General features: G+C 38.2%; 5 protein-coding genes across 14 annotated transcripts; 2 read left to right on the top strand and 3 right to left on the bottom strand.

The window, feature by feature from the left end:
• Window positions 1–766: 766 nt before the first annotated feature.
• On the bottom strand, window positions 767–4,006 carry LOC113768102 (60S ribosomal protein L7-2). 3 transcript variants are annotated; one of them, XM_027312341.1, is made up of 7 exons: window positions 3,897–4,006; window positions 2,759–2,965; window positions 2,597–2,694; window positions 2,450–2,507; window positions 1,506–1,585; window positions 1,300–1,402; window positions 767–1,215 (listed from the first exon to the last, which is right to left on the bottom strand). In XM_027312341.1, the coding sequence occupies exons 2-7, from the start codon at window positions 2,933–2,935 to the stop codon at window positions 1,000–1,002; spliced, it is 732 nt and encodes a 243-aa protein (XP_027168142.1). In that variant the 5' UTR covers window positions 2,936–2,965; window positions 3,897–4,006; the 3' UTR covers window positions 767–999. The 3 variants fall into 3 exon arrangements, with proteins under 3 accessions (XP_027168142.1, XP_027168144.1, XP_027168143.1); XM_027312343.1 differs by having other exon boundaries at window positions 2,759–2,937; window positions 3,897–4,003; XM_027312342.1 differs by having other exon boundaries at window positions 2,759–2,962; window positions 3,897–3,979.
• Window positions 4,007–5,706: 1,700 nt separating this feature from the next.
• LOC113768458 lies at window positions 5,707–12,072 on the top strand. The gene is made up of 9 exons (XM_027312818.1): window positions 5,707–6,416; window positions 7,255–7,464; window positions 7,622–7,724; window positions 8,609–8,688; window positions 8,768–8,845; window positions 9,508–9,599; window positions 10,562–10,673; window positions 11,545–11,670; window positions 11,772–12,072. The coding sequence occupies exons 1-9, from the start codon at window positions 6,000–6,002 to the stop codon at window positions 11,886–11,888; spliced, it is 1,335 nt and encodes a 444-aa protein (XP_027168619.1). The 5' UTR covers window positions 5,707–5,999; the 3' UTR covers window positions 11,889–12,072.
• Window positions 12,073–12,343: 271 nt separating this feature from the next.
• On the top strand, window positions 12,344–15,134 carry LOC113767778 (F-box/kelch-repeat protein At1g51550). Of its 2 annotated transcripts, XM_027311965.1 has the most exons (3): window positions 12,344–13,230; window positions 13,743–14,661; window positions 14,747–15,134. In XM_027311965.1, exons 1-3 carry the CDS (start codon window positions 12,765–12,767, stop codon window positions 14,802–14,804), a joined length of 1,443 nt encoding a protein of 480 aa, XP_027167766.1. In that variant the 5' UTR covers window positions 12,344–12,764; the 3' UTR covers window positions 14,805–15,134. The 2 variants fall into 2 exon arrangements, with proteins under 2 accessions (XP_027167766.1, XP_027167768.1); XM_027311967.1 differs by having other exon boundaries at window positions 12,345–13,230; window positions 13,743–15,134.
• Window positions 15,135–15,184: 50 nt separating this feature from the next.
• Window positions 15,185–19,672, bottom strand: LOC113767779 (kelch repeat-containing protein At3g27220-like). Of its 2 annotated transcripts, XM_027311968.1 has the most exons (8): window positions 19,091–19,670; window positions 18,629–18,817; window positions 18,293–18,522; window positions 17,666–17,836; window positions 16,897–17,002; window positions 16,481–16,610; window positions 16,276–16,352; window positions 15,185–15,712 (listed from the first exon to the last, which is right to left on the bottom strand). In XM_027311968.1, the coding sequence occupies exons 1-8, from the start codon at window positions 19,319–19,321 to the stop codon at window positions 15,548–15,550; spliced, it is 1,299 nt and encodes a 432-aa protein (XP_027167769.1). In that variant the 5' UTR covers window positions 19,322–19,670; the 3' UTR covers window positions 15,185–15,547. The 2 variants fall into 2 exon arrangements, with proteins under 2 accessions (XP_027167769.1, XP_027167770.1); XM_027311969.1 differs by lacking the exon at window positions 16,276–16,352 and having other exon boundaries at window positions 16,404–16,610; window positions 19,091–19,672.
• A 1,001-nt stretch (window positions 19,673–20,673) lies between these two features.
• Window positions 20,674–25,895, bottom strand: LOC113767388 (uncharacterized membrane protein At1g16860-like). 6 transcript variants are annotated; one of them, XM_027311467.1, is made up of 8 exons: window positions 25,691–25,895; window positions 25,492–25,530; window positions 25,068–25,222; window positions 24,854–24,947; window positions 22,947–23,913; window positions 21,991–22,146; window positions 21,539–21,750; window positions 20,674–21,202 (listed from the first exon to the last, which is right to left on the bottom strand). In XM_027311467.1, exons 5-8 carry the CDS (start codon window positions 23,844–23,846, stop codon window positions 21,010–21,012), a joined length of 1,461 nt encoding a protein of 486 aa, XP_027167268.1. In that variant the 5' UTR covers window positions 23,847–23,913; window positions 24,854–24,947; window positions 25,068–25,222; window positions 25,492–25,530; window positions 25,691–25,895; the 3' UTR covers window positions 20,674–21,009. The 6 variants fall into 6 exon arrangements, with proteins under 6 accessions (XP_027167268.1, XP_027167263.1, XP_027167267.1 ...); XM_027311462.1 differs by having other exon boundaries at window positions 25,492–25,895; XM_027311466.1 differs by having other exon boundaries at window positions 25,068–25,155; window positions 25,492–25,895.
• Window positions 25,896–26,991: the final 1,096 nt, after the last annotated feature.

Here is a 26,991-nt window from a genome sequence, read left to right as displayed (position 1 = left end):
TATATATATATATATATATGCATTCATTTAATTAAAATGCATTCATTGAATGCGACGTACATTCTTCTCTTTCACTTTTATTCATTAATAAATTAATATTTAATGATATTTTAAATTATTTTAAAATATTTAACGTCAGTTAAACATGTATAAATCAACTGGAATTGTCACAAACCATAACATGCACTTTTTCTATCTATTTTATTTATACATTAATACTTGATTTTTATCGCAACGAATTTTTTTCCTTTATTAACGAAAGCAATACATTAAGATACTCTTTATAATATATTTACACATGGCACTCAACTCATAAATAATCCTTCAAAATTTGTTGCCCTTGAACACTTTAGGGACGGCGGGCGGGCATTGAGACCTTGCTAGTGTGTGTGTATGCATGTCTACTACTAAAATTTACTGAAAACTCTTGCATCCCCCGGCCGCAATGCAATAATAGTATTCAATGGATTATTCTTGCATTGAATAATACACTAAGTATGGCAATGTGAAATTAGAAAAGCTCAAATGTATAATTAAGCATAACAAAATTTAATCTCTTTAAAAGTATAATTACCCATAAACAATTCAAGAAATCTTAAGGATGTGCCACATCTCAAACTCTGAAATGATGATTATATCAAAGTGTTGTTAATAATCAATCATCTAAAGTAGAAGTGATAAAAATAAATCAACACAATTATCTAAAAAAAAAGAACCCACTCGCACAAAGAAAACCGCAAAAACCCATCCAACAGAGTACTACCAGTACCAGAATTCTCGAATAGGGCAATAGCATTGAGAACAAAATCACCATAAATTCTCACAAAATCTAAGGTACACCAAAGTTGCTTTAAGGTGACAATTAAAAGATGAAAATAAAAAATTGATCTAAATACGATGCTAAATCACGTCTACAAAAGGAGTCGTGCATAAACTTAAAAATCCATCGGAAAGGACCTCCAAAATTGTAACAATGATTCATTTATTACTACAATCAATCTAGTTCATTCTCCTGATAAGTTCATTGATATAGTCTTCACGATTGCCAGCATCGCCTCCTTCAACATAGTGATTTCTCTTCTTCTTCAAGCCACCAAGAGGCGCCTTAAGTTTGAATGGCCAGAGAAAATTGTTTGCCTCCTTAAAGTGAGGTCCAACTGTCAGGATCTCATGGGCAAGGTCTTCAATGCAGATAATACCATGTTTTCCCAAAGCCTGTCACACAAAGCACAGGTTGGCAACGCCTCTGGAAATCAACACGGAGAACAGAACATGTGGCATAGTTCAGAAACAAAGTACCTGTTCAATGATTGAGTTGTCAGTCAATGCTATTCTCTGCTTGTTTACCTTGCCATAGCCTCTCTTGTAAATCAATTCCTTAACACTCTTCAAGTTGGGGTATCTGCCAATGAGTAAAAGCAAAGAATTTTCAGCTGTCAATACGCCCAGAACACCACCAACATATACATATGTGTAAGTGCACAGAATTGCAAGTGAGAACCCACCCATAAGCAACGTAAGGCTCAACTCGGTGTAGCATATTCAGCGTTGCCTTGTTAACCTTTAGGAATACACCATTAAATATCTGCAGAGGAAGAGCACAACAGTGAAGAAATCAAAATGGCAAAAAGGCAGACAATAAAATTATGTACATACCTAAAGAATAAACACCAGAAACCAAAACGAAAAACAAAATCAAATAGGTCGAAATCTCACTAAGGCAAGGACTAGGAGAGTCCAAAGTCCAAACCAATCACCCCAGTATAGTGTTTTTCTAAGATAAATGCTCCAAACTTGTCATTCCTTGTTATTGCTATCAAATTAATCAGGATGATCATGCATTAATCATTGAATAAAAAGCCCCTAGGAAAATGTATGAAACAATAAATCTGGGAATAACTTATGGTTGCCAATGTCTCATTGAGTTAGAAATGAATAAATGACTGTTTTAATGCTACAAAATTCCTCCAGCTCCTTAAAAAGCCAAATGCACATTGCTTTAGTTCAACAATGACAAAGCTGTGATTAGGCTGATACAGGTGATGATTCATCACCAACCAAATAAATCAGCAAATCAACTGCAGATCAATGGTACAAATTTCGCATATCAGCAAACTGCCCGTGCATTGCCTAATGACACCAAAATCATGCAGCTGAGCAGTTGGAGAATGATCTAATGGAACTTACAATTTCACAGTTATTTTCAGAAACTTGGATGACAGGAGCATTCTGAACTTAACCCTCAACATGTATCAGGGACAAAAAGTCGTTTCTCAACTAGTTGCAATTAACTAGAAACTGAAATTATTTGTCAAGTCATTTCTCAACTTGGTAGAAATAACTAAAAACACAACCACCCTAGATCCTGCCAGAATTATTTTATACATAAAGCTTTCTAAACTATTAAACAAGAGCAATGAGCCAACACAGGTATATATCCGCAAATCACCTGTCTCAGGCGCAGAAGCTGCAAAATCTTCTTGGTCCTTGGATGCATAGCATTGATACTGCAATACACAAAGTTAGAATATTTTTTTTTAACTCATTCAGAACTAGCAAAGCAAACTTGGTTGATAAATCAAATATTAATACATACCCTCGAATGCGAACAATGAAAAGCAACTTCGCTTCCGGGTTGACATAAAAGCCTCCTTTCAACCTTGCTTCACGTTTCAACTTGATAAGCTCCCTTTGCTGAACAGAAATAACAAGTTTTGAGTACAATGTCAAAGGTCCCATGAAAGTAAGAAAAGGCTACCTGCTCGGCGTACTCCTTAGCATACTGCTTAGCTCGGTTGTAGATGAGCTTGCGGTTGGCAAGGTTCTTCTTCTTAGCAGCTTCAAATTCCTGCTTTTTGGCCAATGCCCATTCTTCGTTTCTCTTCTGTTTCTTCAATACTGACTCCGGGACTCCCTTTGCTTGTTCTTCAGCCATCTCTGTGTAAGAAGAGGGGAAAACGTGCTGCTAAACAATCATGTTGAAAAGCATAAAAAAATAATCAAAGTCAGAGAACATAATTGTCAAACCAAAACGCTGGTGCTACTCGATCCACATTCTCAAGGAAAGACGTGTGCAATTCGAGGGTAATACATGAATTTACATAATAATAGGTGGTGAAGAAGCAAGAAAGTGTTGTCACATGTAACTTCGAGTATAGCATATAGTTCACCACTAGGAAACTAGTGGGTGATAAAACTGCAGATGTTGCATTTGCCACAAGTACAATCACCAGACCCTGCACCCTCAGCATCCAACTACTATAACAGTCAATATTAATGAGTGAGAAAAATTCACACGGTTTCTTCGATTGCATGAACGGAAAGAAGACAAAATTAGATGCAACACTCGGCCATTGACAATAAATACATGCTTAGCAGCAAACTCAGAATATATCCTGCAAATGGTAATAATGAAAAGATGACACCACAAATTATTTTTTTTTAAATGCATGCTTTCGGAAATCAATAACCACTAAGGCTACGAAGAAATAAAACCCAGAAAGTAACGATCATAAGCTGTGGTATCAGAAGGCATTTTTTCAAAAAAAAAAAAAAAAAAAATGGGGGCACCAGGTTGTTAAGTCCAACACAAACATCAGATGTGCGCAGTTTTTGGGAACAAAAACTATAAAAATAAAAAACCAAACAAATAAAAGAAGTAAAAAGAAATGCATATAGAGGAACAAAACAACACAACACAACGTAAATGTCGAATTCTTAAATCAGTAAAAATCAGCAGCCCCCCATCTCACACAGATACGATACCAAGATGTATCAAACTTTGATAACATTTTCTTCAAAAAAAAAAAGAAAGTTATTTTTATGAACGATTCATTTCTAAAACCTTCTCTGCCTTTAACGATGCATAGAAATAAAAAACTGACTTAGAAACTTACAGACAGAGAGAGAGAGAGAGAGCCCTGCTTGCTAACCGGAGGCTGCTGCTGCTGCTTCACTTCCTGGATGAATTGGGTACAGCCAGTAAGAAGTAGGGTTTATAGTACAGCAGTTTTGGGCTCGATCATTGGTCGTCGTCTAATCTATCCCCAGGTCACAACAACGCCTTCAAGGTAAGGATGCCTGTGTAACTCACAATGATTGGTAGTGGGCTTCGGCCTTTATTCCACAATTAAGTTGACCATGTTGGGCCTGCTCGCTAGAGTGCGAACTTCCTTGTTTACTATCCTAGTCCAACTGTTCACGTTATTTATTTTTTTTTCTTTTACGATTGTTCACTATCCACTCATTAAATATATTTGAGATGTTAAATTTTTAGAACAGTAAAATTAATTCAAAAAAAGTGGATAAATATAAATGAGGATAATAATTAGAATAAATCTTTCTTACACTGACGGTGTATACATTATCATCGTTGGATTCATGACATGTGTATAAAAGTTGAATTTCAAATTCAAATTTTGCATATTTATCATTCATCAAACGTTGATAGTGTATATACTGTCAGTGTAAGAAAGATTAATCATAATAATAATTATTATGTATATTTACATTATAAGTTAAATATAATATAAGTGCATCAATGAGTGGTCATTAGACACTTGTAAAAAAAAAAAACACTCGCAATTTAAAAACTTGACTGCTATTTTCAATCACACCATAAATAACTTTCACGCGGTTTAAATGATCTAATGATTCGATAAACAATTAAAAATTTTAATCATAATTTTCGATCCCTTTTATTATCAATATTTAAACTTTAAAGTCATACCAACGTCACATCAACTTATCTTACCCTTCTTATGTCAAATCAAATATCATCACACAAGTTTCACTCGAGGAGGATACCTTTTTTTTTTTGGAAATAACTTTGCTGTATTCGGAAAAATTATTGTGATATTAAAAGTATATTTGCCAACACAATTGAGCATGAAGTTTTCGAGGGGAAGGGGAGTTGATATTTATTCTTCATTACCATATGTTAAAAAGAATCTTATCTCTAGGTAAGAAAGTGGTGGAGAAATGTTCAAGTTTAAAAAGGAAAATTTTTGCAAACATTGACCAAACAATTTTCATTCCCAATTTGTTTATCAAATTTCAAGATCGAATCTTATTTACTTTTCTCAAATTTTGTTTTATCAATATTCAAGTTCTGTTCTAAATTGAATCGACCAGTTGTATGTGTTTTTTGCAATGTCCTCGTGTGTAAGATTGTAATCGATCAAAAACTCGATTCGAACTTAGGTTGATCGAGTTCGAATCAAGTTCAAATAGCTCGATAGCCCTAATAAGTCGAGTTCAATTATCCAGTAGTAAAACTTGAATGCTCGTCGGGACTAATCGGGTTTTTTATTTTTAATTTTTTATATTATTATTATTATTATTATTATTATTATTATTATGAAATTACCCTTGTACCCATAAATATAGTTGAATTTATGAAATGTTTTAAGTTGTATGAAATTTTTTAAAAGACGATAATGTCTTTTCACTCAAAATTTGCCAAGAAAAATGAAATTTCAAATCTTTTTTATTCGAATTCAATAAGGCTTATTTTAACTTGACCCAATGTGAATTGAGTTCAAGTTTTATAAGCAATACATCGAGTTCTTGAATTCCAATAATGCTACTAGCTCGAATTTAGATATCCTTCGCGCCACACTCGAGCTCAACTCGATCATACCAACTCAATTCGATATGTATCCCAACTCGTGGGAACACCCCTATCCTCGTGGCCAAAGGCAAAGACAATGCGGGTTGCAAAAACATTCCCTTCAGCCAGAAAGGCCTAACCCTGCAATCTGTACCTGGCTTTCTCCCCCTTCCCCGTAAAAACAGAAAGGAAATGGAGAACAAGAAAAACAGCAGCCGAACCAAAACCGCCTCCTCCTGACCCCATTCCTGAGCCCCATCCCTCAAATTCAATCCCCAAATTCCCCACCTGCTTTTCTCCTCTAATTGCTTTGTACCTAATCCCTGCTTTAGTAGTCCACTCATAATAATAACTTAAAAGGCGTCTCAGGTAGTAAGTTGCTCCACACATGCATATGGAGACGGCATCTCTATCCCTGTCTTCTTCCTCTGTGGAAGCTCTCTCTACCCGTGCTTCTCTCCCTCACAATCACAATAATAAGCTGTTTTCAGACCATACCCCCTCTCCTTCGTCTTTCCCTTCTTTTTATCCAGTTCGGTCAAGAACAACCACCGACAACAAGATTATTGCTGCTGCTGCTGTACCTGGATCTTCCCAAATTAACTCTTGTTTTCTCACTACAACCTCCTCCTCCTTCTTCTCTTCTTCTGCTTCTGGGCGGAGTCCTTGTCTGCCCGCTCTCGCTCGTAAACCTTCCCGTCAGGATCAGGGCCACCACGAAGAAGATGCTTCTTCGGGGAATCCCAACGCCTTCCACTTACTCCCGCACGACTCTCTTTCTCCTCCTCTTCCTCTTCCTCCTCAGGTAATTATATCATTACAGTATATAAATTCGACTTTCTTTCTCCTGTTCTACGATATTAACTAGTACATTAGTAATTCTGGTTTCATTGATTAAACTTAATTTCCTCATTTTTTTTCTCCTAGAGCAACCAAAAAAAAAAAAGTCTGGATTTTGTATTATGGAGATTGAGGAATAAGAAATATAGCATTAGCTGGATATTGGCATTTATGGTTAGGTATAGGCTAGTTGCTTTTTGGGTAATGAAGCTGCTTCATTCTATCGCAACAAGATGGACAATAATGCAATTTATGTCTGATCGGGCTCAATTACCACTCGGATATGTTTGGACCTGTCTTCCATTTTTTTTTCCCTTTGTCAGGATTAGAGATTTTTTGACGCAGCAATTGTCTTGTTATGAATTGACATGTCATCGGGCAACATCATAGAATCATCCGTGGCACATAATTTGCTGGTCAAACACTTGAAAATATTGCAGAATGTTCTGGCCCGTGCTGCTTTATAACAGAACCAGTTTTCCTTGTCTCATCAAATGTGATAAAGTTCATACCTTTCATTAAATTTCACATATTTGAATAGATTTCTGAAATCAACTGATAATGGAAGCGGAGATTGTTTTATGTATTCGCTTGAATCCAGTTCATGCTCAAACAAAGATTTAGATTTCTATTGCAGATATCCAAATCTTATCTCATAAGCATTCACACAAATGACGAACCTTAATTTTATTGTGCTCTCCGTGGCATGTGTTCCTTTCCCTGTTTCCCTCATATAGTACACAAATGGCTATGTCAACTGGCTTTTTTGACTTTGTTGTGATCGTTTCTATCATGTTCTGAAGGGCAATTCAGAACACCAAGAAACCAGTGAAGAAAATTTGGATACGACATCGCATGTCATGACTCCTCTTGTGGCCTCACATGGAAGCAACACAGGAGGAGGTACAAGGGCTGGACTTTTTCGAACTCCAATATCTGGGGGAGTACAAAGTGCCACCTCAGCTCATGGCTTGCCTAGACCAGCTTTGGCAGTCCGTAATCTTATGGAACAGGTAAGACCAACTTTTTGCAGAAAAATTCACAAACATTACTTTTGATACTTTTAAAGTAATATGCTAAAAAAAGTTCAAAACAAATGGGTTTTTTTGGTTTTCTACTTCACTGTAATTTTTCTCCTTTTGCTCCTATTGAACATGACGGCATTTGAAGGCTAGGTTTGCTCACTTATGCACTGTGATGTCGCGGATGCACCATCGGCGTGAAGGTTATCCATTTGGCTCTCTCGTAGATTTTGCACCAGATTCAACGGGACGTAAGTAATTGGAAAACTGCTGTACACTTAGTTATGTACATACATACTACATGTCTGTATCTTTTCTAGTTTCATTATTTCCAGTTTCTCCTTTTACTTTGATGTCCCATCAGTACAGTACAGTACATACTGAACAAGAATTTCTTTGAAACTTGTTTTCTAACCTTACAGACATAATTAAATCACATTGTTATGAGAGAGATATTTGGTTCTCACCCTCAGGAAGGGGTTCTAGTCATTTCTCAGGACTTTTGACAAGTTGCTTTGCTGCCTTTATGTGTACAATTTACTGTTGAGAAAGCTTACATATTGTCATAGGAAACATGCCTCAAATGCGAAAGATCACTTTTGATGCTACAATTTGCAATGTTAGGGAATATGCCTGAAATGAGAAAGATTACTTTCGAAGCTACAATTTGCAATCTCAGGGAAGTGGAAGTGGTTAGGACGTCGGTTTTTTATAGCATTTACCATAAACCTGTCAAAAATATCCAGTAGTTGAAACTGTTACATAATACTCTCATTGGTTTTTTTGTTGTCACTTTGATCTAACTTTGACAATTAAACTATCTGATTTGTCTCCTTGGTGCTTGGTGTGGTGCAAGAGAGAAGGAAAAATAATTACATGGGGAAAAATTAAGGAGAGATGAAGAAAGATCTGTGTAGCTAGCAGATGGCTGTTGATAAACGTTCCTTTTGATGGTAAATAATGGCATATAAGTGGAGCAGAGGGTTGGGATGGAGTATCTTATGGCATCAAATAATCGGATTTCATGGCAGAAGCCTTATCTATGACACTGATACTGAAATGAATGCTGTGGTAGTTTTGTTTCCATTGTAATTTTCTTAAGCTGATGTTTACTGTTTCTGTGTTTTGCTTATAGACCCTATATTTTCATTTTCTCCACTGGCCATACACACACGAAATTTGTTAGCTGAACCCAGATGCACTCTGGTTGTGCAGGTTAGTAACCACATTCAAAGATCTTGGTGTTTTTTATTTTATTTTTTCTATGAGATTTGTGAATGTTTATGCTTTCTAGATTCCCGGATGGAGTAGCCTATCAAACGCAAGGGTAACAATCTTTGGAGATGTTTACCCTCTCCCTGAAGACCAGCAGGTGAGTCTCACTTGCTATGGCTTTTCAGAAATCCATGCTTTACAGCTATTTTAAAAATAGATTGTACTCTGTGTGTTACATGTTTTGATAGATTACTCAGTTAAATGCCTTGATGAATTATTGTTCTTCTAAGGTTTGATAGATCAAAAAGGAAAATCTAATATATAAAGGGGAAAGAGGGAATGGCCCTCCGTATAATTATCAACTAAAGACCTTATACGAATGTTTGAGACTAATGAGTAGCCCACTTCGCTAAGCACAATTTCATCCTCTAGTCAACAGTGCTCAGAGGAGTCGAATCTTACCTTCCATGCCCCTTCCTTGCGTTCTGCAAGTCATTGCTACACAAATTGCAGTGTCGTATTGGAAACAGTTACTCTACTTGTTTCTGTCTTGTTCTGATCTTTGTTATATAATTTTTACTTCTCCTATTTTCTCAAGAATCTTTTGACCTGTTTCCGTCATTTCCTGTGCGTTTAGAGTTGTCTGCTGCTTTATCAGATAAAGTACCTGATTAACCTTTCCAGTCTTGTCTTCCACCCTTTCCAACCCTCTCTGCATTCGATGGAGGGGTGACTTTTTGTGTTAACTTGCATTCCAACTTGTTTACTTGTTATTTACGGTGAGTATCCATTTATAACTTTTCCTGTATGGATCACCAGGAATGGGCTCATAAACAGTACATAGCAAAGCATCAACAAGGACCATCACAACAGTGGGGAAACTTCTACTACTTTAGGATGGAAACTATAAGGTTGGAGACAAAGTATAATGTTGCATGCTGCACTAGTTAAACAGTTGAGCAATGGTGGATTCTGGGATACAACTGTTGCCTTTTCCTATAAAACTCCACATCACTTCCCAATTTATCCAACTAGCATAATTTGGTCGTTATTGCCTAGATGATGTACAAACTATCTTTTCAGTTTTCAGAGTCCATTTTTGGATTTATGCTGTCACCCAAAGTCATTTGAGGCTTAGTTACTGAGCATGAGACATAGTCACCTAGTAAGAAAGCTCGTCATTGTGGTGCCAAATCATATTTAACATGTCAATCATAAGAAAATACACATGGTACATTTGCCAGCTAAATGGGAAGAAAGATTGTAATGGCTCCGTCTAATTGGTCTTAGCATTCTCACTATTTTGCCCTGATTTTCTCAGAATTTATGATTATTCTGGTAGGTTTAATTAACTTTTTATTTCACACTAACTTTCTTTCTTCACCTCTGGAAATGTTAAATTTTGTGGTGGTGCTGATGTATTTTTATAAAATTTTTACTATCACTTAATTTCAGTTACTTGGTTTAACACGTGCTGTTTATTATAAGTCAGAAGAGTATCAACTTAATGGTGTACAAATGTTAAAAAGCATTAAGATATAGTTGACATAAAAAAGGTTGAATCAAATTTAGGTGGTTTACTTGTGGATTAGTTAATTTTTCTTTGTCTCTCCTTTTTTAATATTCTTGCTCATTTACATTTTCTGAGTCCCAATGGTTTGTCTGATTGACATTTGTAAATGTCCTGTAACATGAAGTTTAAGGAGATCTCCTTATATGTCATGCTTTATCTTGTGCATTGATGGCTGTCATGCAGGAACTCCATTTTCGGAGTTGGATTTATGTGCAGGGCAGTCACCTTGATATATCTTGATGTTCTTTGTCTATACAACGTGAGCTTTATAATGATTGGTTTTGTGCTGTTTACCTACAGTGACATATATTTTATTGGGGGCTTTGGTACTGTTGCTTGGGTTGATGTCAAAGAGTACGAGGCTCTTCAGCCTGATAAGATTGCTGTTGATGGGGGTGAACAAAATTTGAAGGTATGTCATTTGGCACACTTGTCATTTCAAGAATGGAGTGTTAACGTTTCGTTCTTGTTTTGTTATATCCCTAATTCTGCCTTTTCCTAAGAGTGCATGCCCTACACAATTCTTTTCTTCCCATCAAATAAGAGAGAACTAGCAGTCATCATATCAAAGAGAAATAGGCAATAGCTATCTGGTAGAGCTGTGAACGTGGAGGATGCTGGTTTGGGATGGAGTTAGGTTTAACCAATTTCAGCTGGCTCATTTACTTTGTATATACCTTGTTCAAGCTGGATTTCCAGTTTTCATAAGCTGGACTACCATGACTGGACTGTTTCTGCTGGCAGCTTGGAGTGTTTCCAAAATAAGCTGTTTTCGACCTATAAATGATTTATACCTTTAATTGACGCTCAAACTTGAACTGGTGTTGAAATTAAGCTAAAAGTTTTTGTCGAGTTTGAACCTAGGATTTTTCGAGGAGAGGAATTAATATACTCAAGCTCAAAACTAATACTACTTTTGTTGTGATTATATGTTATGGATCAGATTTAATGTGCATTTATCTACAGCTCATAAGAGGATCTTTAGTTGGAGCTCATGTTAGTGATTATATATGGGACTAACGAATATATGTTGAAATAGAGAGTACATTAGTATCTTATGATATGGTCATAGGACTCGCATCTGAACAGCTTTGATTTTCGACTCTCTGCTGTTTTTTTTCTTTTATAATTTGACAAATATGCTCAACATAAAATTGGGTGTCATTTGGTAAATATACCACACCACACCATGCCTTGCGCTGGAGAATGGTTGGATGTTTGTTATCCTGCCCCAGGAGTGGGTAAAAGGGTCTTCAAATTCTAATGTGCTTTTGCCTGAGTAGGAACTGAATGCAATATTTTCAAAGCCCTTGAAAGAGCTGTTGTCTCAAGAAGTTGAAGTGGATGATGCTGCTCTCATATCAATTGATAGCAAGGGGACTGATATCCGTGTCCGTCAGGGAGCACAGGTTCTTTTTCTTCCCATTTTGCAATTTTATAGATTATATTAGTTCGTCGAAGCTAATTATTGATTGTCTTTACTTACTGCACCCTTGCTGCCATGCTGCAGTTCAACATACAAAGGATATCTTTTGAAGAGGGGCATTCAGCTGAAACGCTGGAAGAAGCCAAGGCAGCCCTCTGGAAGTTGATAAATAAAGGTCGTCTGTACAACTTACAAAAATAAAAATGTGTTTTTTTTTTTTTTTTTTGTGGAAGGACTCGTGTGAGCTTCTTAAGACTGTATGTAATATTATTAGCTTAGCCGGAATAACAGATGAGGTGTGACGGTCCACATTTTTTGGGATAAAGATTGTGATGTGTTCGTACGGGAATATGGTAGCGTTAACAAAGAAAGAGTTCTTGTTGGATGATAAAGAGTATAACCTCGTGAAATAACAAAACAGAGAATTACAAACCGAATATGGCAATGGATAAGAGTATACAAAGGCAAGGCTGAATATGGCAAATTTAGTTTGGACTTTGCTTAAAAAAAAAAAGAAAAGAAAATGGTGTCAGCAAGCTCCAGATTGTAGTCGTGATTACTAGAATAGCGGCAGCAATTGTAAGGAAAGAAGAAGAAGTAACTAACTACTTTACCTGCCTTTAAAAAAAAAAAAAAAAAAAAGAGTATTCCTCCTTTCTTCATCCAAAGGACGGTTATGTTGTATTAACCAGAATTACTGCCGGTGAAGTAGATTAACAAAATCTGCCGGATACAAGTGGAGACCAATCAGTGGCCAACTGATTGATAAAATGAAAGAACAAGGCAAGACGAAGAAGAGACAAACTACAGAGGAAATTTACAGTAGTTGTTGTGGTATCAAAGGAGGAAGAAAGAGAGAGAAAAAAAAAACTAGAGAGTTCTCCCCTCTGCCCACACCCGAGAGTGTCCCAGTGGGCACTGCAGTGGCCCCCCACCACCACCACCACCAAAACAAGAGTAAAGAGACAGACCAATCAGTAGCCCAGCAGGCATCAGCAAAGGAAAGGAAAGGAAAGGGAAAGGGTTGCAGACAGACAGCAATCAGGTTGCTCCGATAGTCCCTCTTGCCGCCCACCCATGGCTGAAAGAAGAAGAAGCAACGGCAGCAGCAATGAATCATCATCATCATCATCATCATCACCAGGTACAGCAGCAGCGACAGTGTGCAGAATACCGGATGACCACATCTTCTCCATCTTGTTGCGTCTTCCAATAGACTCAATCCTCTGCTTTGGGATGACTTGCAGAAGATTGAGGTCTCTTACTTACTCCGACGCTCTCTGGGAATCCATCTGCAGGCGCGACTGGGGTTCCTCCTCCGTCGATGACCTCATCAAGGCCCATGACCCATCAATCCCCATCGCCTGGCAGAACCTCTATCAGCAGCTCCACCAGTTGGATTCTGTCTATTGTCGGAGGCTCTTGGCTGCTGCTGCACCTGCAACACCGCCAGCCCCCGACATGGTCCCCAGCCCAAGAGCTTCTCATTCACTTAATTTTGTGTCTGGATGTTTGCTTCTCTTTGGTGGCGGCTGCGAGGGAGGTCTGTCTCTCTCTTTCTTTAAAATGAAAGGAAAAAGAAAACTAAACTCCCTCGTTTTTCTTTTAAGTATTTCTTTCTTTTGCCCTATTTCTTTTCCTCTTTTCTTTTTCTTTTTTTTTTTGGGTACGCAAAAGATGATTTTTTTTTTTTTGGCCCTAAAGATTGTTCTTTTGTGATTGCTTTTCTTGTTCTTTTCCCAATTCCAACCCTGGTTTTGCATATAAGCTCACAGATTCTGTGATTGCTTTTCTTGTTGGATCCATCTTAGCCTTGACGTCATATCATAACATTTTCTTGCTATGAGTTAGTTCCTTGGTGACTTGAACTCAACTCGCAAATGTGTTTTCTTTCAATTTTGGATTCTTTGAGCATGATCTTCCGAAAAAAAAAAAAAAACTGTTGGACCCTAGTCCAAAATGAATCAGCTGGATCAATGTGTTAGAGTCTCTAATTTATGTTACGTTGATCCTACTCTACTTTAATGGTCTGACATTCGTATTGTCTTCCTTTAGGTCGGCATCGTGATGATACGTGGGTAGCATATATGGGCAATGACTTGAGGAGGATATTGAAGTGGCAAAAGATCAGTTCAGACATCCCAAGCGGACGATTTGGGCATTCGTGTGTTGTAGTTGGCGATTCCCTCGTCCTCTTTGGAGGGATCAATGACAATGCGGTCCGGAAGAACGACACCTGGATTGGGCGTATAGTTCTGCATGAGACATCCGGTATGACATTGTCCTGGAGACTGCTTGATGTGGGTTCAGTTGCACCCCCACCTCGGGGTGCTCATGCTGGGTGTTGCATTGACAAGAGGAAGATGCTTATTTATGGCGGAATTGGAACGTCTGGTGTTAGGCTGGGTGATACCTGGGTTTTAGATCTGTCAGAAAATCTTTGTTTTGGAACTTGGGTAGAAGTTGTGACTCATCCATCTCCTCCATCTCGTTCAGGGCACACATTAACTCATATTGGGGGAACACGAACAATCTTATTTGGTGGAAGGGGATTGGGTTATGACGTGCTTAACGATCTATGGCTCTTTGAAGCATACGAGGGTTGTTTTTGGAGATGGTTACAGTTACCAATTGACTTGCAAAGTATCCCACATGGACTTTCCCTTCCACGAGTTGGTCACTCGGCCACACTCATCTTAGGAGGTCAATTGCTTATTTATGGAGGCGAGGATTCATGCAGGCACAGGAAGGATGACTTTTGGCTTTTGGACGTCAGTTCATACAGGCAACCCATTATCACTCTCCCGCGGGCGGGACTGCTCACACAAATGTGGAAGAGGCTAAGAGCAGTGGGTGATAATCCCATGTGCAGATCATTTCATCAAACTTGTGCGGATAATTCAGGACGCTACTTGTACGTCTTTGGTGGGATGGTGGATGGCGTACTTCAGCCTGCTGAATTGTCCGGGTTGAGGTTTGATTCCAGCCTTTTTCTTGTGGAGCTTTTGCTTCTGTCCTAAACGTTTATACAGTATTATAAAAGGGTTTGATGATGCCAGATATCGTGGATGCTGCAAATCTGTGAAGCTTGTAAATAGTAGCAGCAGCTCTTTTTAGGGAAGTGCTTCATTAAATAGAAGCTTGTAAATAGGAGTAGCGACTGGTTTGCTGATTAAAAAGGCAAAAAAAAAAAAAAAAAGAGGACTAACCGGGGAACTCCTGGCCGAACAGAGTGGTTATTTGCCTTTTCGGATGGTAGTTGGAAATGCCCTGAACAGAATTGACCTTAGCGCTGCAATTTAAGGCTGATGAATTCCGGATGTTTTTGGGACCATCTTTTCCTGCCAGTTATTAGGTGGTCTTTTTCAGCTTTTGATTTCTGCTGTATCATATCATATACGCCTGTATTTTTGAGTTGTGCTACTATAAAGTATGGAATTAACAACACTAGCGATGGAGAATGGGAACGTGCGTGCATATCCCCAGCAAACCCATGATTCTTCGATAAAAAAGAAACCAAACTGTATACTATTAAGGAAGCAATTCTAACAGTATTATACAACATTCGGTTGACATCTTATCGGGAGCACTGCTACAAGTTCATGAATCTCGGCGAGCCAAGTCATGCTTGTGTGTGCCCCTTTGGAAGAACCATCAATCCTACATATCGATCTCATACCAGCAAAGATACAAAAGTAATCAGAAAAATGGAACTATTCCCTCCCACAATTCCCAACCCCTTTTTCATTTCCTCCAGACGATGTAAACAAATCATTATCACTATAACCTACCTTCTAAACTTACCAAAAAGAAAAAATGCAGATATGCTGAATACATTAAAATAACTGGCAAAAAATAACTCATAAGTGTAACTTAGTTCTCCACATTTCCCCAATGACCTTCCTTGGTGCTGGATCATCAGGTCCCCTGTCTCGTTGTCCAGACGTGAAGTACAACCATCCATTCCAAAAGCCAACAAGAGTAGTTTTCACTCGATAAGGAAGCTTTCCCACGACTGACCATTTCTTTAGCAGTCCAAAACCAGGATTGAAAACAAAACAAACAAATAAAGAAAAATATTTCAGAAAGTCAAATACAGATCAAGAAAGAAGTTTCATGAGAAGATACCAGCAAAATCGGTTGCAAATAACCAGCAGCAGAAATAGAAGAGACCCAAGAATACTCAAGAACTGACTAACACAGTACAAAAGCAAACACCTGCTGTAACGGATTTGCATTTGGAGAGTCTAGGCTTACCACCACATTATGCTGAATACATGTACACATTTATGCTTGTATGAGCACACAAGACACTTTTTTTTTTTTGAGGAAAGAGAGGGGGGGTTGAGAATCCATCTCCAATGTTACATCTGCTGAGTTTGGTAAAAGATTGCAGGAAAAACATCAGCAGAATAGCAACGATTGATGTCTTTGTCTAGGCTATATACTTTTTTCCTAAGTTTTTGAATACGGGTAACAAGCTTAACTAAGGGCTTTTTGGCTGAACTTCACCCATGGAGAAGATGCGTCTTCTAGCATCAAAAACATTAGACCATTAATTATCAAGTTTTTTAGACATTAAGCATACCAGTGTATCTAACTGAAACTGGAATACTTCTCCAACAAGCGTCATCTTCTTTGTTTCAGGGTGCTTCTCTGTTGTGCCTCAAAAACATTAGACCATTAATTATCAAGTTTTTTAGACATTAAGCATACCAGTGTATCTAACTGAAACTGGAATACTTCTCCAACAAGCGTCATCTTCTTTGTTTCAGGGTGCTTCTCTGTTGTGCCTCCAACAATAATGATTGAATTATTCACAATTTTCCAAGCAAACTCTATGTGTGAATCAGGCTTTGGCATAGGCGGTAAGACCTTCCAGTTCATATCATCATCCAGCATGTAAACATCACCATAGACAACCTGTAAGAGTCTCAAGCTGCATACTTTAGAATAGATCTTAGATGTTTCCAAAACATTCACTTTGCTTTAGACAAAATTCTCGGTCTACTACTAAAGAAGAAGTGAATAAATCAGCTCATAACTAACGATGTCATGAGATATTAAAAATTAAGTCCAATTAGAGAAAATGACACTTGCCACAATCATAATTGGTAAAAGAATAAAGCACTATGCTGCTCTTTTTTTTTTTCTTTTTTTTTTATTTCATGAGTAAAAGTGCTTAATGTAGGTGAAAGAAGTATATTACCTCATTCCTGCGAGAGCACTTAAAAATAGGAGACCCAGGCTTTGCCATAAAATCACCCTCTTGACCACCTATGACATACAATCGATCATCAACCACAACACAAGCCCTACATGAATGTGGTTTTTACACCAGAAACAACAAGATCATTCACTCGTGCTGGAAATTCCATTGAAATTACAACTGCAAATTGAAAAACTAGTGTTTCTGAATCGTCCTTAGTGTTTTCTCTAATGTCTTTTAAGAAAATCTCCATCAATTATAGAATAAAGCCCTATTGCACGATAAATATCAGAGATAAGTTCTTCACCTTCCATTGTTTTAGCATATCTTGACGGAAACAGTAGTCATCCATAAATACAGTTGTGAAACCAAATTTGAGCTAACAAAACTTTGTTGTCTAATTACATCAGAAATTCAAGCAACATAGAATGGTCACGTTAACATGAGAATAGACTCCTTAATAAATTCAAATCTTTACAAATCAAACACTTGCATGTTTAAATCTGATCTTTCTAAATAATTTGACATTTAAATTCCCAGCAACAGAAAGCGCGATTGCACAGATAAGAGAAGAAACCAAATGCAAACTTAAATTTTTATGTAGTGAAATCTAACCTCTCTGGAAAATAAACCAATGAAAAAAAGGAACTCTTACAGACAGAACCTGAACAAACTTTCTTCTCCGCCATTACTCTCACCCCCACAAACAGATTAACTGTTTTATTTACTGTGACATACAATTAATTCCAGGTAAGTAGTGGGAACAAACCTGTGAGGTCCACCACGGGGTATGGGAACCTCAGTCCGCCACTCCTTCTCTAAAGCTTTGCCATCTTTTACTGCAATACTCCAATGCTCTAATCCAGGTGTATGACGATTCTCTTTGCTGCCACCCATCACATGAAGTCTTCCCCTCCAGAGTTGAGTTGCAGGTGCATACCTGAAATTATCTGAGTAAATCTTTAACAAAGACATGTACAGAAGTGACAGCCACACCACAGTTGCGTTCTGGGATACACCTAGTGGAAAGTGAATTCAGTACATGCTGAAAATCACATCACATCTTTCATTTTAACAACCATAGGAGAGGGCCATTCAACACCCAACTTGCGCTCGAAAGTAAAGGTGCAGCTTCAAACATGCTCTTCATTAAGTAAGACGGAGGGCAACACTATGTGCTAGACAAGAAATATTTAGTCCCCAAGAAAACCAAGTCCAAATACCAGAATTGGCACACACAACAAAGAATGACAACTTGAGCATTCACAACTCAAAATAGAAGCAGGACAAGACGAGGCATTTGGACGACAAAGTCATGCAAAAGAAATAAATAGATTGAAAGCTCAAGAAAATCGAAGATTAATAAAACTAACCAGGCGGAATGGAACATTCATACCTAGGGAGAGGTAGAGGAGGCATGTTGCTCCACTGCTGCGTCTGTGTGTCAAGCACAAATGTTCGTGCAGTAGGCCCTCTACACTGAGGGCCATATTGCCCAGTAACTACATAAACATACCTCCCATCTGTAACCATACCCAAATGTGAATGGGCCATCTCTTTAGGCATATCAAACCTTCCTCCCCATGTATTGTCGGTAAAGTTATAAATGTCCACATGAGAATGCACCTACAGCAGAGAGATAAAGGGATGATATAGTGAATCAAGTTGAGGTAGGAAATATACGGTGTAAATCGAGAGAGAGTAAGAAAGGAGAGGTGGGAATGGGTTTTACATAATCAATGGTTCCGTATCCGGCAAAGACATAAAGGAGATGGCCGATCTGAATGGCAGCACCGTCAAGACGAGGGACGGGGGCAGGGGCCATCTTCTCCCATTCCAAGAGGGGAGCTGGCAAATCGGAAAAGGTAGCCGATAGTAACCTCTGATTGGTCTTTACATGTTTGTCGGCGGCGTCCTTGGCCTGCATAAATGAGAGTATACACAAAGCGGAAATAAAGCACTCGGAAAATGAAAAGAAAGAAAGGCAGAAGCAGTAGCAGTAGAAAGCAGCCTGGGGTTTTGTATATAAATACTGAAAAATCAGAATTAGAGTTGCTGCTAAATATTCGTGTTAGGGTTTATGAGTTTATTATTATCATTATTTTGGTTGTTTGCTCTAAAGATATGAAATTTGCAGTGGAGGGCAAAAAAAAAAAAGAAGGAAAGGTGAGAGAAAGAGGAGGAGGAGGGGTACCTTGAAGGTAGCGGGAGCGGAATGGGTGTGATTGGGGAAGGGAGAATGGGAGATGAGGACGAAGGGCGTGGAGGAGGAGGAGGAGGCAGGAGAAGGAGAAGAGGCGGCCCAAAGTAGATCTGCGATTAGAGCAAAACCCAGTAGGCCTATTATGCAGGGCAACACCAATTTCTTGGCGGCAGCGGTTTTATGCTGCTTGGCGGTAGCTGCCGTTGGCCTCCCCGACCCCATATGTCAAATCTGAATATCAACAACGTCGCGATCTCGTCATCATCTTCTCTGTTGTTGTTGTAGTATGAAATATAATAGCAGTCGTTTATGATCCATGACCCATCATCATCATCATCATCCACTCGTCTTCTTCCCTCACCAATTCATTCATAGAAGATGTACACATTCATCCTTACAATCATTATATTACCATTCTCGCCCCTTTAATAATCAATAAAATGTGACAAATTATATGTGCGCACAAGTGTCTCCAGACTTTGAATTGAATACTCACAGAAATCAAATACCATCTGCTCCCGCTGTCGTCCTGCACATTGATTCTTTTTTTTCCTTTTTGGGGTATGAATGTATTACGCGTTCCGCGGTTTCGTAATACTACAAAGAAAATGGCCACGTTGGTCTCTCGTGTCTTAGCCAATTTTTTTGGTTAAACCAAAAAAAAAAAAAAAAAAAATTGGTATCCGGTGACATATAAAGAAAAAAAAAAAGACATGACCCCTGAACGATCATTTTTAACAGTGCACGTCACTAATTCAGTTAGAATTTTTCAAATTTTCATTAGAAATCACATATTTTTTTGATAGAAATAAAAAACTAAAATGATCACAGTGACAGATAAAGGATCGAATTTGCTAGGCACCAAAAATGCCATTTTCCCTACCACTTAAATGGTCACTGGTGCCTAAATTTTAATGAAATTATGATATTTTATACACAAAAAGAAAAAATTGGTGTGCTATTTTTGTTTTGTTATGTAGAGAATTTAACTACTCATTTTTTAAGGTAGCCAAGCTTGGTCGCTCGACTCTTGTATAGTACATGTGCTTGGAGGTTGGGGCTTCGTAGAAGAGGAATCCTTCCAATCCCACCAGATAGCTATGTAGCGTACTTTGGTACTTCAAATATGGCTGCCTAACTATAATCACTCCAACACGAAGGGATTTTAACCATTGATCCTTTAGGCTTTAAGCTGTTGGCCACCATTAAAGACTTCAAAATCTTGATAAAAGGAACGTCAAGAGTTCAAACATTCTTTTCCATCAATTGTCTGCCATCAATGTACCACTAATCGTCTTGCATAATACACTCATCTGATCCGATGGTGATCCCGTTAAACCTCTCCCCTATTAAAATAGGTTAGACTAGAAGCAGACTAAACTAGTTGTTGCCGTCTGATAAAATAAAATAAACACACTAAGGGATTTTGGGTGGGCAGTTTTTTATCTTAGGATAAGACCACACACACACACATAGACTTTTAATCATATCATATCCAATTCCATCCCCCCCCACACCATTGCCTTTCTTCTCCACCCTCTTTGCCAAATATATCAAGTACCACCAACACCAACAAATAGAATCTGCTCAAGCATGTATATACAGCATCAAGTTTTCCAATTGCTACTATATATAAACCATTCCGGTACAAAACCTTTCATTTCATGCTAGTATAAGAAATTAATAAAATGAAACCCCCCTTACTCAAAGGATTTAACAATTAAAAAAAAAAAGCAGAGAAAGAAAGAGAGAAAAGAAAAACCATGCACAAACTAACGACATCTCAATCAACCACTATATTTTTGCACTCCTCTACAACCACTACCTATATTGCAAGACAACAAACCTTCACAAAGCAAATTACCCAAAACCAGTCGATGTCATTAAGAAACGAAACCAAATCCACTTAATTATACTGGGATCACATCTATCTTTGATGCGTCTTCGCAGCTCAACACCACACCCTCTAAGCTTGCCGGAAAGATACACTTGCTCCACTGGCATCCTGTTGTGAACGGCTCTGGAGGCGGAACTATCATCAGCACATTCTCGTTTCTCTGCACAACTCCCATCACACTCACCGTGCTCCCTTCTTTAATGTACCTAAGCCAACACGAAAAAAAAAAAAAAGCATTTCAGACACCCCAGCAGATGGAAAAAGCATCATCCCTTTTTTTTCGTTCTTTTCCAGTTTCCTCTTTTTTCTTTTTCTTTTTTGTGTTAATCCCCCTTATGGTTAAACGGTTCACAATTCTACCTTAGGTTATGTAGCTTCTCTAAAATGTGAATGCAAGTCATCAAAAACTGTACCACAACAAGGCCAGAGCAGATTTGAATTATCACTCCATTAATTATATGGAGAGCACTTCTAGTATTACAATGAAACTTCACAAGTACATTGGCAACATGGCATTAATTTTGATGAATAAGAAGGCTTACCCTTCCTTCAACCGCATCACTCGATTATCGCTCGAAAGATTCCTATCCCCCAACCATCTGATAAAATCAGGAGACAGCTCCTTGTTCAAAGGATTGACTTCAACAACGACAGATTCCTGCACATAAGGAGTCACCCTAGCACCATAGCCTGTCTTAACTAAAGCTCTCAAACCAGACTGAAAATCAGAGATGTAGAAGTCAACAACGTGCCTCTGCAAATAAGTCAAACATAGAGCAATTCTCAAAATCTTTGTCATGATCCCTGCAATGCAACAAGAAAAGCATGTACCACCAGAAACATCTAAAAATTTTTTAGCATGTAACAAGAAAAGAGGATCGGGATAGAACTCTGCTACCCTAAAGAAGGCTTCTTACCTGTCCAAAAAGGGGAAAAAAAAGAATATTGCTGTATGTAATTAAAAAAGATTGAGAAGCTAAGTACAGGAACGTACTTCTGATGACCTAAGCCCCCACGTAAAACGACGATGGGTAGGATTTGCAGCTTTTGAGTCCCAACCTCGATACTCATATAAACTTGTAGAAGTATAGACACATCTTGGCACCTTTTGGAAGGATGATTCCAGGGGTACATTTCCACAAGTCACCACCTTTGCAGTTTGACCATAATTTAACCATTAGCATAGGAGATCAAACCACCAAATTCAAAAGCTATAAAAGGCACTTCAATAAAAGTCCAGCAACAGGAGAAAAGGCTAAACACAATGAGGTAAAACACACTAATAAGAATGGCCAAAAATCCTATGCATTTTTTACACAAAAACATTTCTGAAGCAATCCAAAACCATTATTGTTTAATTAAATTTCTATAAAACAAAATGAAAGCAGGATCACTCATCACACGGCCTCTAACATCTAAAGCTGAATCAGAATTCAAATTTGCCCAAGCTCCAAATACATCCTCCTCCAACTGATAGCACTCCTTCCAGGGAAATGGGGATACAGAAGGAAAAGAGGATGTAACCATTCTGAAGTTGCTATTTGTTGGCCAGCAAAAAGCCAATAGTGGTCTTTGGATTAGCATCAGCTTATGAGCAACATAGCAGTTATTGGCCGCTAGGACCATAGACCTTCAAGACAGGCGTTCATACATGGTAGATGTTAGTCGCGGCCCAAGCATTTGTTTCAAGACGAAGTCAGATTGAGATAGCTATTCGTATGTCCCTACATTACAGTAGAAGACAACACTGAATGGAAGGGCCTTGTAACTCTCTCTCAGAGGAACTGGAATCTTTTTCATTTTCATGCCTCTGCGAGGCTGAACATTCTATGGTACAAGTACGGAGAATAGCTTTGGGGGTGATTCATGATGTCGCCAATTCAACTATGGAAACGAATAAAAAATTTAGTAGAATAGAAGTACTATAAATCAGAATTAACAAGTACTTACCCCTGAAACCTTGACATATTGCCCATTCTTTGCAGTTCTCAATTCGGCATCAGGATAATTGGCAATGAAACCAATTATAGCTCTTTTCCCCCAACAAGAATTCCAAAGGAATAACGCCGCAACAATGGCGAAGAGAACAACAACAACAATGAGCAAAATAGCATTGTGCACGGCTCCAAGGATAAAGCCACCAGCAATGAAACCCATGATGAACAGCAAGATCATTGCCCACAGGATAGGCTTTGGAAAATTCCTCTTGAAGGAATAGTCATCTTCTTGACTAAGAGTAGTCACAGCTGGGTTGTTAGCAACAGAAGGACCATGTACTTTGACTGACCCCATTGAGTCCAAAGGACCAGAGACCTTACGTGGGGCACCAGATGAATTCAACGGACCAGAAGAGATTGGACCGGAAGTAATTAGTCCTGTTGTAGGAAGAACTGGAGCGAGTGGACCGGAATTTTGGCGGGCAAGGGGGGTGACCCCACCAGATTGTGGGCCAGATGATTTTTTTATAGGTTCCCCATGTTTACTCAAAGGCCCAGAATTTGATTTCTTCATTGATGCTGAACCAGATGCTCCTGCAGATGATACTGGACCAGAGGTGGAATAGCTGGCTCTAGCAGCAGTATTAGGATTGATTGGTCCTGAATGTGAGGCAGCTCCAGCAAATGATCCAGTCCTTGAAGGAGCATTGGTTACAGGTCCAGATTTCCGTGACTTAGAGCCATCAACAGGAATATCAAACATCTTTCCAAGCTCTCCAGACTTCTTGATATCACCACCAGTGTATGGCATGGCCACAGAGCTCATGGTTGGTGTCCGCTCTTTCGGCTGCTCAGGCCGGCCAGATACATACAAGCCATTGCTCAGCTGATGAGATGGAAATCTAGAACCCATCCCGAGTTCTTATCATGCACTTATGAAGCACAAGTTCTGTAGCAGCTGTTATGTGTGGCTCTGAAATCTAATATCCCCATATGAGCCAAGGAAAATGTTGTCAGTCAAAAACATGCTTCATGTTGCAGAATGCACGACAAAATTATTGAAATAAGAGCAACACGGTAATTATGGTGTGTGCAATCAATAACAATAACTGGCAAATTGACTGAGAAACAAACCATGCACCAGTCATTACGTGGCAACAGAAGCTGCTTTCCCTCATTATCCAAAGAAGAAAATGGATGGCTATCCATATCTCAGTAGCATGAACCAAATAAGAGGGTAGATCACTAATTGAGAAAAAAATCTCAAAATGCACGATGAATGTCATGAAGCAAAAACTTTCTTTCTTGCAATTTGAGTCCCAAAATATTTTGTGAACTTCCTATTCACAGTAATGCACATCATGTAGGACAAGCCCTTGCAATTGGTCCCTCTTCACGCTTAAACCTAAGTTTTAAAGTTCAAATTCACGGACTTAATTTCAGGGAAGTTTCTTCAATGAAAGTGTACAACCCACACTATAACCAATAGATCATTTACATGGGGATAGCCACAACTATGATTCTCACAAATAGATCTCAAAACAAATTTACGTTCATTTGATCCAACACACTCCTACACAAACCCCAAACAAGCACACTATGAGTTTGAAAGAAATAATATAGGGATGGTCAAAAGAGTACGTTAAAGGAAGGCAGAGAGAGACAGATAATCAACAGATACCATAACAAATACTAAACATATGAAAGATTTGGAAGCAACAAGCATCTAAGAATGTTCTAATATATGCACACTATCTTTGACAAATGTAAGTAGAGAAAGTCGACAAAACAAAGCCTGAAAAAGACACCAACTCGACAGCCTTGATAGATTAGTGATAATCGGGGGTAGATCACATAGAACAACTGTTGCATCTTTTGCAAAACCAAAAGTTTTCCATAAAGAAGCATAAATCAACATACACAAATAGATATTGCAAACGTGAAGCGAGCAACAGCTAGGGCAAAGAACCGCAAGTCAGCAGCAAGTCAACAGCTAGGATTGGCATTTCGTTTTCTTCAAAATCAATAAAGACAAGTCAGCAGCAAGGCCAAATGGAGATGTAAGACAGCTGGGACTTAGATCAAACCAAATAAAACATTTTTTTTTCTATTTTTTCTATTTTTTCTTTAATACCAGACCAAGAAGTAACAACTCCACTAGGGTTTCCTTTTGTATATTTTCCCCTTCCACCGTTAAAGCTTCAACCGAGTCATTCTGAGCTCTGGGCAGTCCAGGAATGCAAATCAGCGAGAAATAATTCGAGGAGAAACTGCCTAAATTTGATAACCCTACCATAACAGACAGCTATGTAAATTGGCATACATTTATCCAGTTCATAATGGCAGACCTCAAACAAAAGTACAAACTTTGACATGAAATCAAGAAAACAAGGCAGACCCATTTCACCATTTGGAGCAAAAAGGAGAGAAACACCCAAAGATCGGGGGCATAACCAATGGAGAATGAGAAAGCAAAGAGAATGGAAAAATAATAATAACAAAAGGAATAAGAGAGCGAGAGAGAGAGAAGCAAATTAGGTGAAGGGAGGGAGGTTTACCTGAAATAGTAGCAATTAGAGGAAGGAGAAGGGTGAAACCTGAGGGAAATACAGATCTGGAGACATGAGATGGGAGTAGAATGGGATGGTTGATGGAATATGAATAGTAGCAGTAGCACAACAAACACAGATGCGAAGGGATGAGATGAGATGAGGAAGAGCAAAGAGGAAAATGGGGGTTTGGGGGATGATGTCTCACTCTAATTGATGTAATTTGGGGTTCAGTTAGTGATGGTTGGGATTTTGCTGCTGCTGCTGATGTCGTCGCTGTAGTCGTTGCTGGTGCGATCCCATCAACATCTACTTCATTTCTTTCTTTCTTTGTTTACTTTTGTTCTCTCTCTACTCTCTAAGTACCCCTTCTCCTCGTAGTACTATATCTTCAGAGTGCCGCAACAACGGGTGGGTTGTCTCGTCCGGCTATAACCTCCTCCAACATCCCGATTTTTCAAAAAATTTATATATACATCAACCTACTACTAAAACATGGACACTAAAAGTTAAAAGAAACAGAAATTTAAAAAAAAAAAAAAAAACGAGAGATAATAAATACTCTGGTTGTTAAGTCTCAAGGTCGTCACATTATCAACTCAACCTAATTCGAACTTTTCTTCTTCTTCTTTTTTTAAATTAACAATGCGACTAGAGAGCCTGTTTGGAATTTTTGAAATAGGAAAAAGAAAATTAAAATTAAGTAACGAGAGAAAATGAAAGAATTACAAGAAAAGGAAGGGCTAATTTCTCAAAATTATCTAAAAAAAATATCTCAAAAGTGGGGGTTTTCGGGGACCTCTTCCAATCAAATGTGGGGAACTTTTTTTTTTTTGTCCTTCTTTTGTTTGACACCTTTTTTAAAAAAAAAATGTTTCTCAGTCGCCACATAGTATTATGCAATGAGGAAGAAAAAACTTTTTTAAGATTTTAACCTGTCTGTTGCCGCACAATGCTATACAATGACGAGGATAATTTTTTCCATTTCTTTCTGTCATTGCATAATTGTTTTCGGCAATTGACACCTTATTTTAAAAAAACATAATTTTATTTTTAATTTTTTTTAATGACAGTTTTTTATTAAAAAAAAAACTTAGTTCGATCGGTTCAATTTATTTTTCAAATTATTCACTGAATCGAAGCGAAGACATGACCAGTTTGTGGTTTGATTGATCAAATCGGTCAATCCAATCCGATTTTCAAAACACTAGTTTAAACTGATGCATCTACAAAGTGGTATCTTTTGCAGTTGTACCGTACCATCAACAACAAATAGTTTAGAAAATAAAAATCAATTAGCAAGGTGAAATAAGCACTTAACTTAATGCTAATTAATAACACCTACACAGGCCAACAATAACAAACCCCACTCTTACCTTCTCACTAGTTTTCACTAAGGGTGATGCTAAATCAAATAGCTAAACTTGAACTTACAAACTATTCAATCAACAACTCGATTTGAATTCACTTTAATCGAGTTCAAACTGGAATTTGAGTTGCTCATTTGAT

Source organism: Coffea eugenioides, chromosome 4 (assembly GCF_003713205.1).
Source record: "Coffea eugenioides isolate CCC68of chromosome 4, Ceug_1.0, whole genome shotgun sequence".
NCBI lineage: Eukaryota > Viridiplantae > Streptophyta > Magnoliopsida > Gentianales > Rubiaceae > Coffea > Coffea eugenioides.
The sequence above is the reverse complement of the archived record's forward strand: the minus strand, read 5'-3'. Positions and strand labels throughout refer to the sequence as shown.

What these genes read in the sequence shown, in the direction of transcription:
- LOC113768102 (XM_027312341.1), bottom strand. Translation starts at nt 2,935, where the DNA reads ATGGCTGAAGAACAAGCAAAGGGAGTCCCGGAGTCAGTATTGAAGAAA. An exon ending in GAGCCTTACGTTGCTTATGG is followed by an intron (nt 1,403 to 1,505) that starts GTGGGTTCTCAC and finishes ACTCATTGGCAG; the next exon opens with ATACCCCAACTTGAAGAGTG. An exon ending in ACAACTCAATCATTGAACAG is followed by an intron (nt 1,216 to 1,299) that starts GTACTTTGTTTC and finishes TTTGTGTGACAG; the next exon opens with GCTTTGGGAAAACATGGTAT.
- LOC113768458 (XM_027312818.1), top strand. Translation starts at nt 6,000, where the DNA reads ATGCATATGGAGACGGCATCTCTATCCCTGTCTTCTTCCTCTGTGGAA. An exon ending in TCCGTAATCTTATGGAACAG is followed by an intron (nt 7,465 to 7,621) that starts GTAAGACCAACT and finishes CGGCATTTGAAG; the next exon opens with GCTAGGTTTGCTCACTTATG. An exon ending in TGCACCAGATTCAACGGGAC is followed by an intron (nt 7,725 to 8,608) that starts GTAAGTAATTGG and finishes TTTTGCTTATAG; the next exon opens with ACCCTATATTTTCATTTTCT.
- LOC113767778 (XM_027311965.1), top strand. Translation starts at nt 12,765, where the DNA reads ATGGCTGAAAGAAGAAGAAGCAACGGCAGCAGCAATGAATCATCATCA. An exon ending in TGGTGGCGGCTGCGAGGGAG is followed by an intron (nt 13,231 to 13,742) that starts GTCTGTCTCTCT and finishes GTCTTCCTTTAG; the next exon opens with GTCGGCATCGTGATGATACG. An exon ending in GCTGAATTGTCCGGGTTGAG is followed by an intron (nt 14,662 to 14,746) that starts GTTTGATTCCAG and finishes TGATGATGCCAG; the next exon opens with ATATCGTGGATGCTGCAAAT.
- LOC113767779 (XM_027311969.1), bottom strand. Translation starts at nt 19,321, where the DNA reads ATGGGGTCGGGGAGGCCAACGGCAGCTACCGCCAAGCAGCATAAAACC. An exon ending in CCGCTCCCGCTACCTTCAAG is followed by an intron (nt 18,818 to 19,090) that starts GTACCCCTCCTC and finishes TCATTTATGCAG; the next exon opens with GCCAAGGACGCCGCCGACAA. An exon ending in AGTTTCAGTTAGATACACTG is followed by an intron (nt 15,713 to 16,403) that starts GTATGCTTAATG and finishes GGACTGCTAAAG; the next exon opens with AAATGGTCAGTCGTGGGAAA.
- LOC113767388 (XM_027311462.1), bottom strand. Translation starts at nt 23,846, where the DNA reads ATGGGTTCTAGATTTCCATCTCATCAGCTGAGCAATGGCTTGTATGTA. An exon ending in GGGGGCTTAGGTCATCAGAA is followed by an intron (nt 21,751 to 21,990) that starts GTACGTTCCTGT and finishes ACTTATTTGCAG; the next exon opens with AGGCACGTTGTTGACTTCTA. An exon ending in GTGATGCGGTTGAAGGAAGG is followed by an intron (nt 21,203 to 21,538) that starts GTAAGCCTTCTT and finishes GTGTTGGCTTAG; the next exon opens with GTACATTAAAGAAGGGAGCA.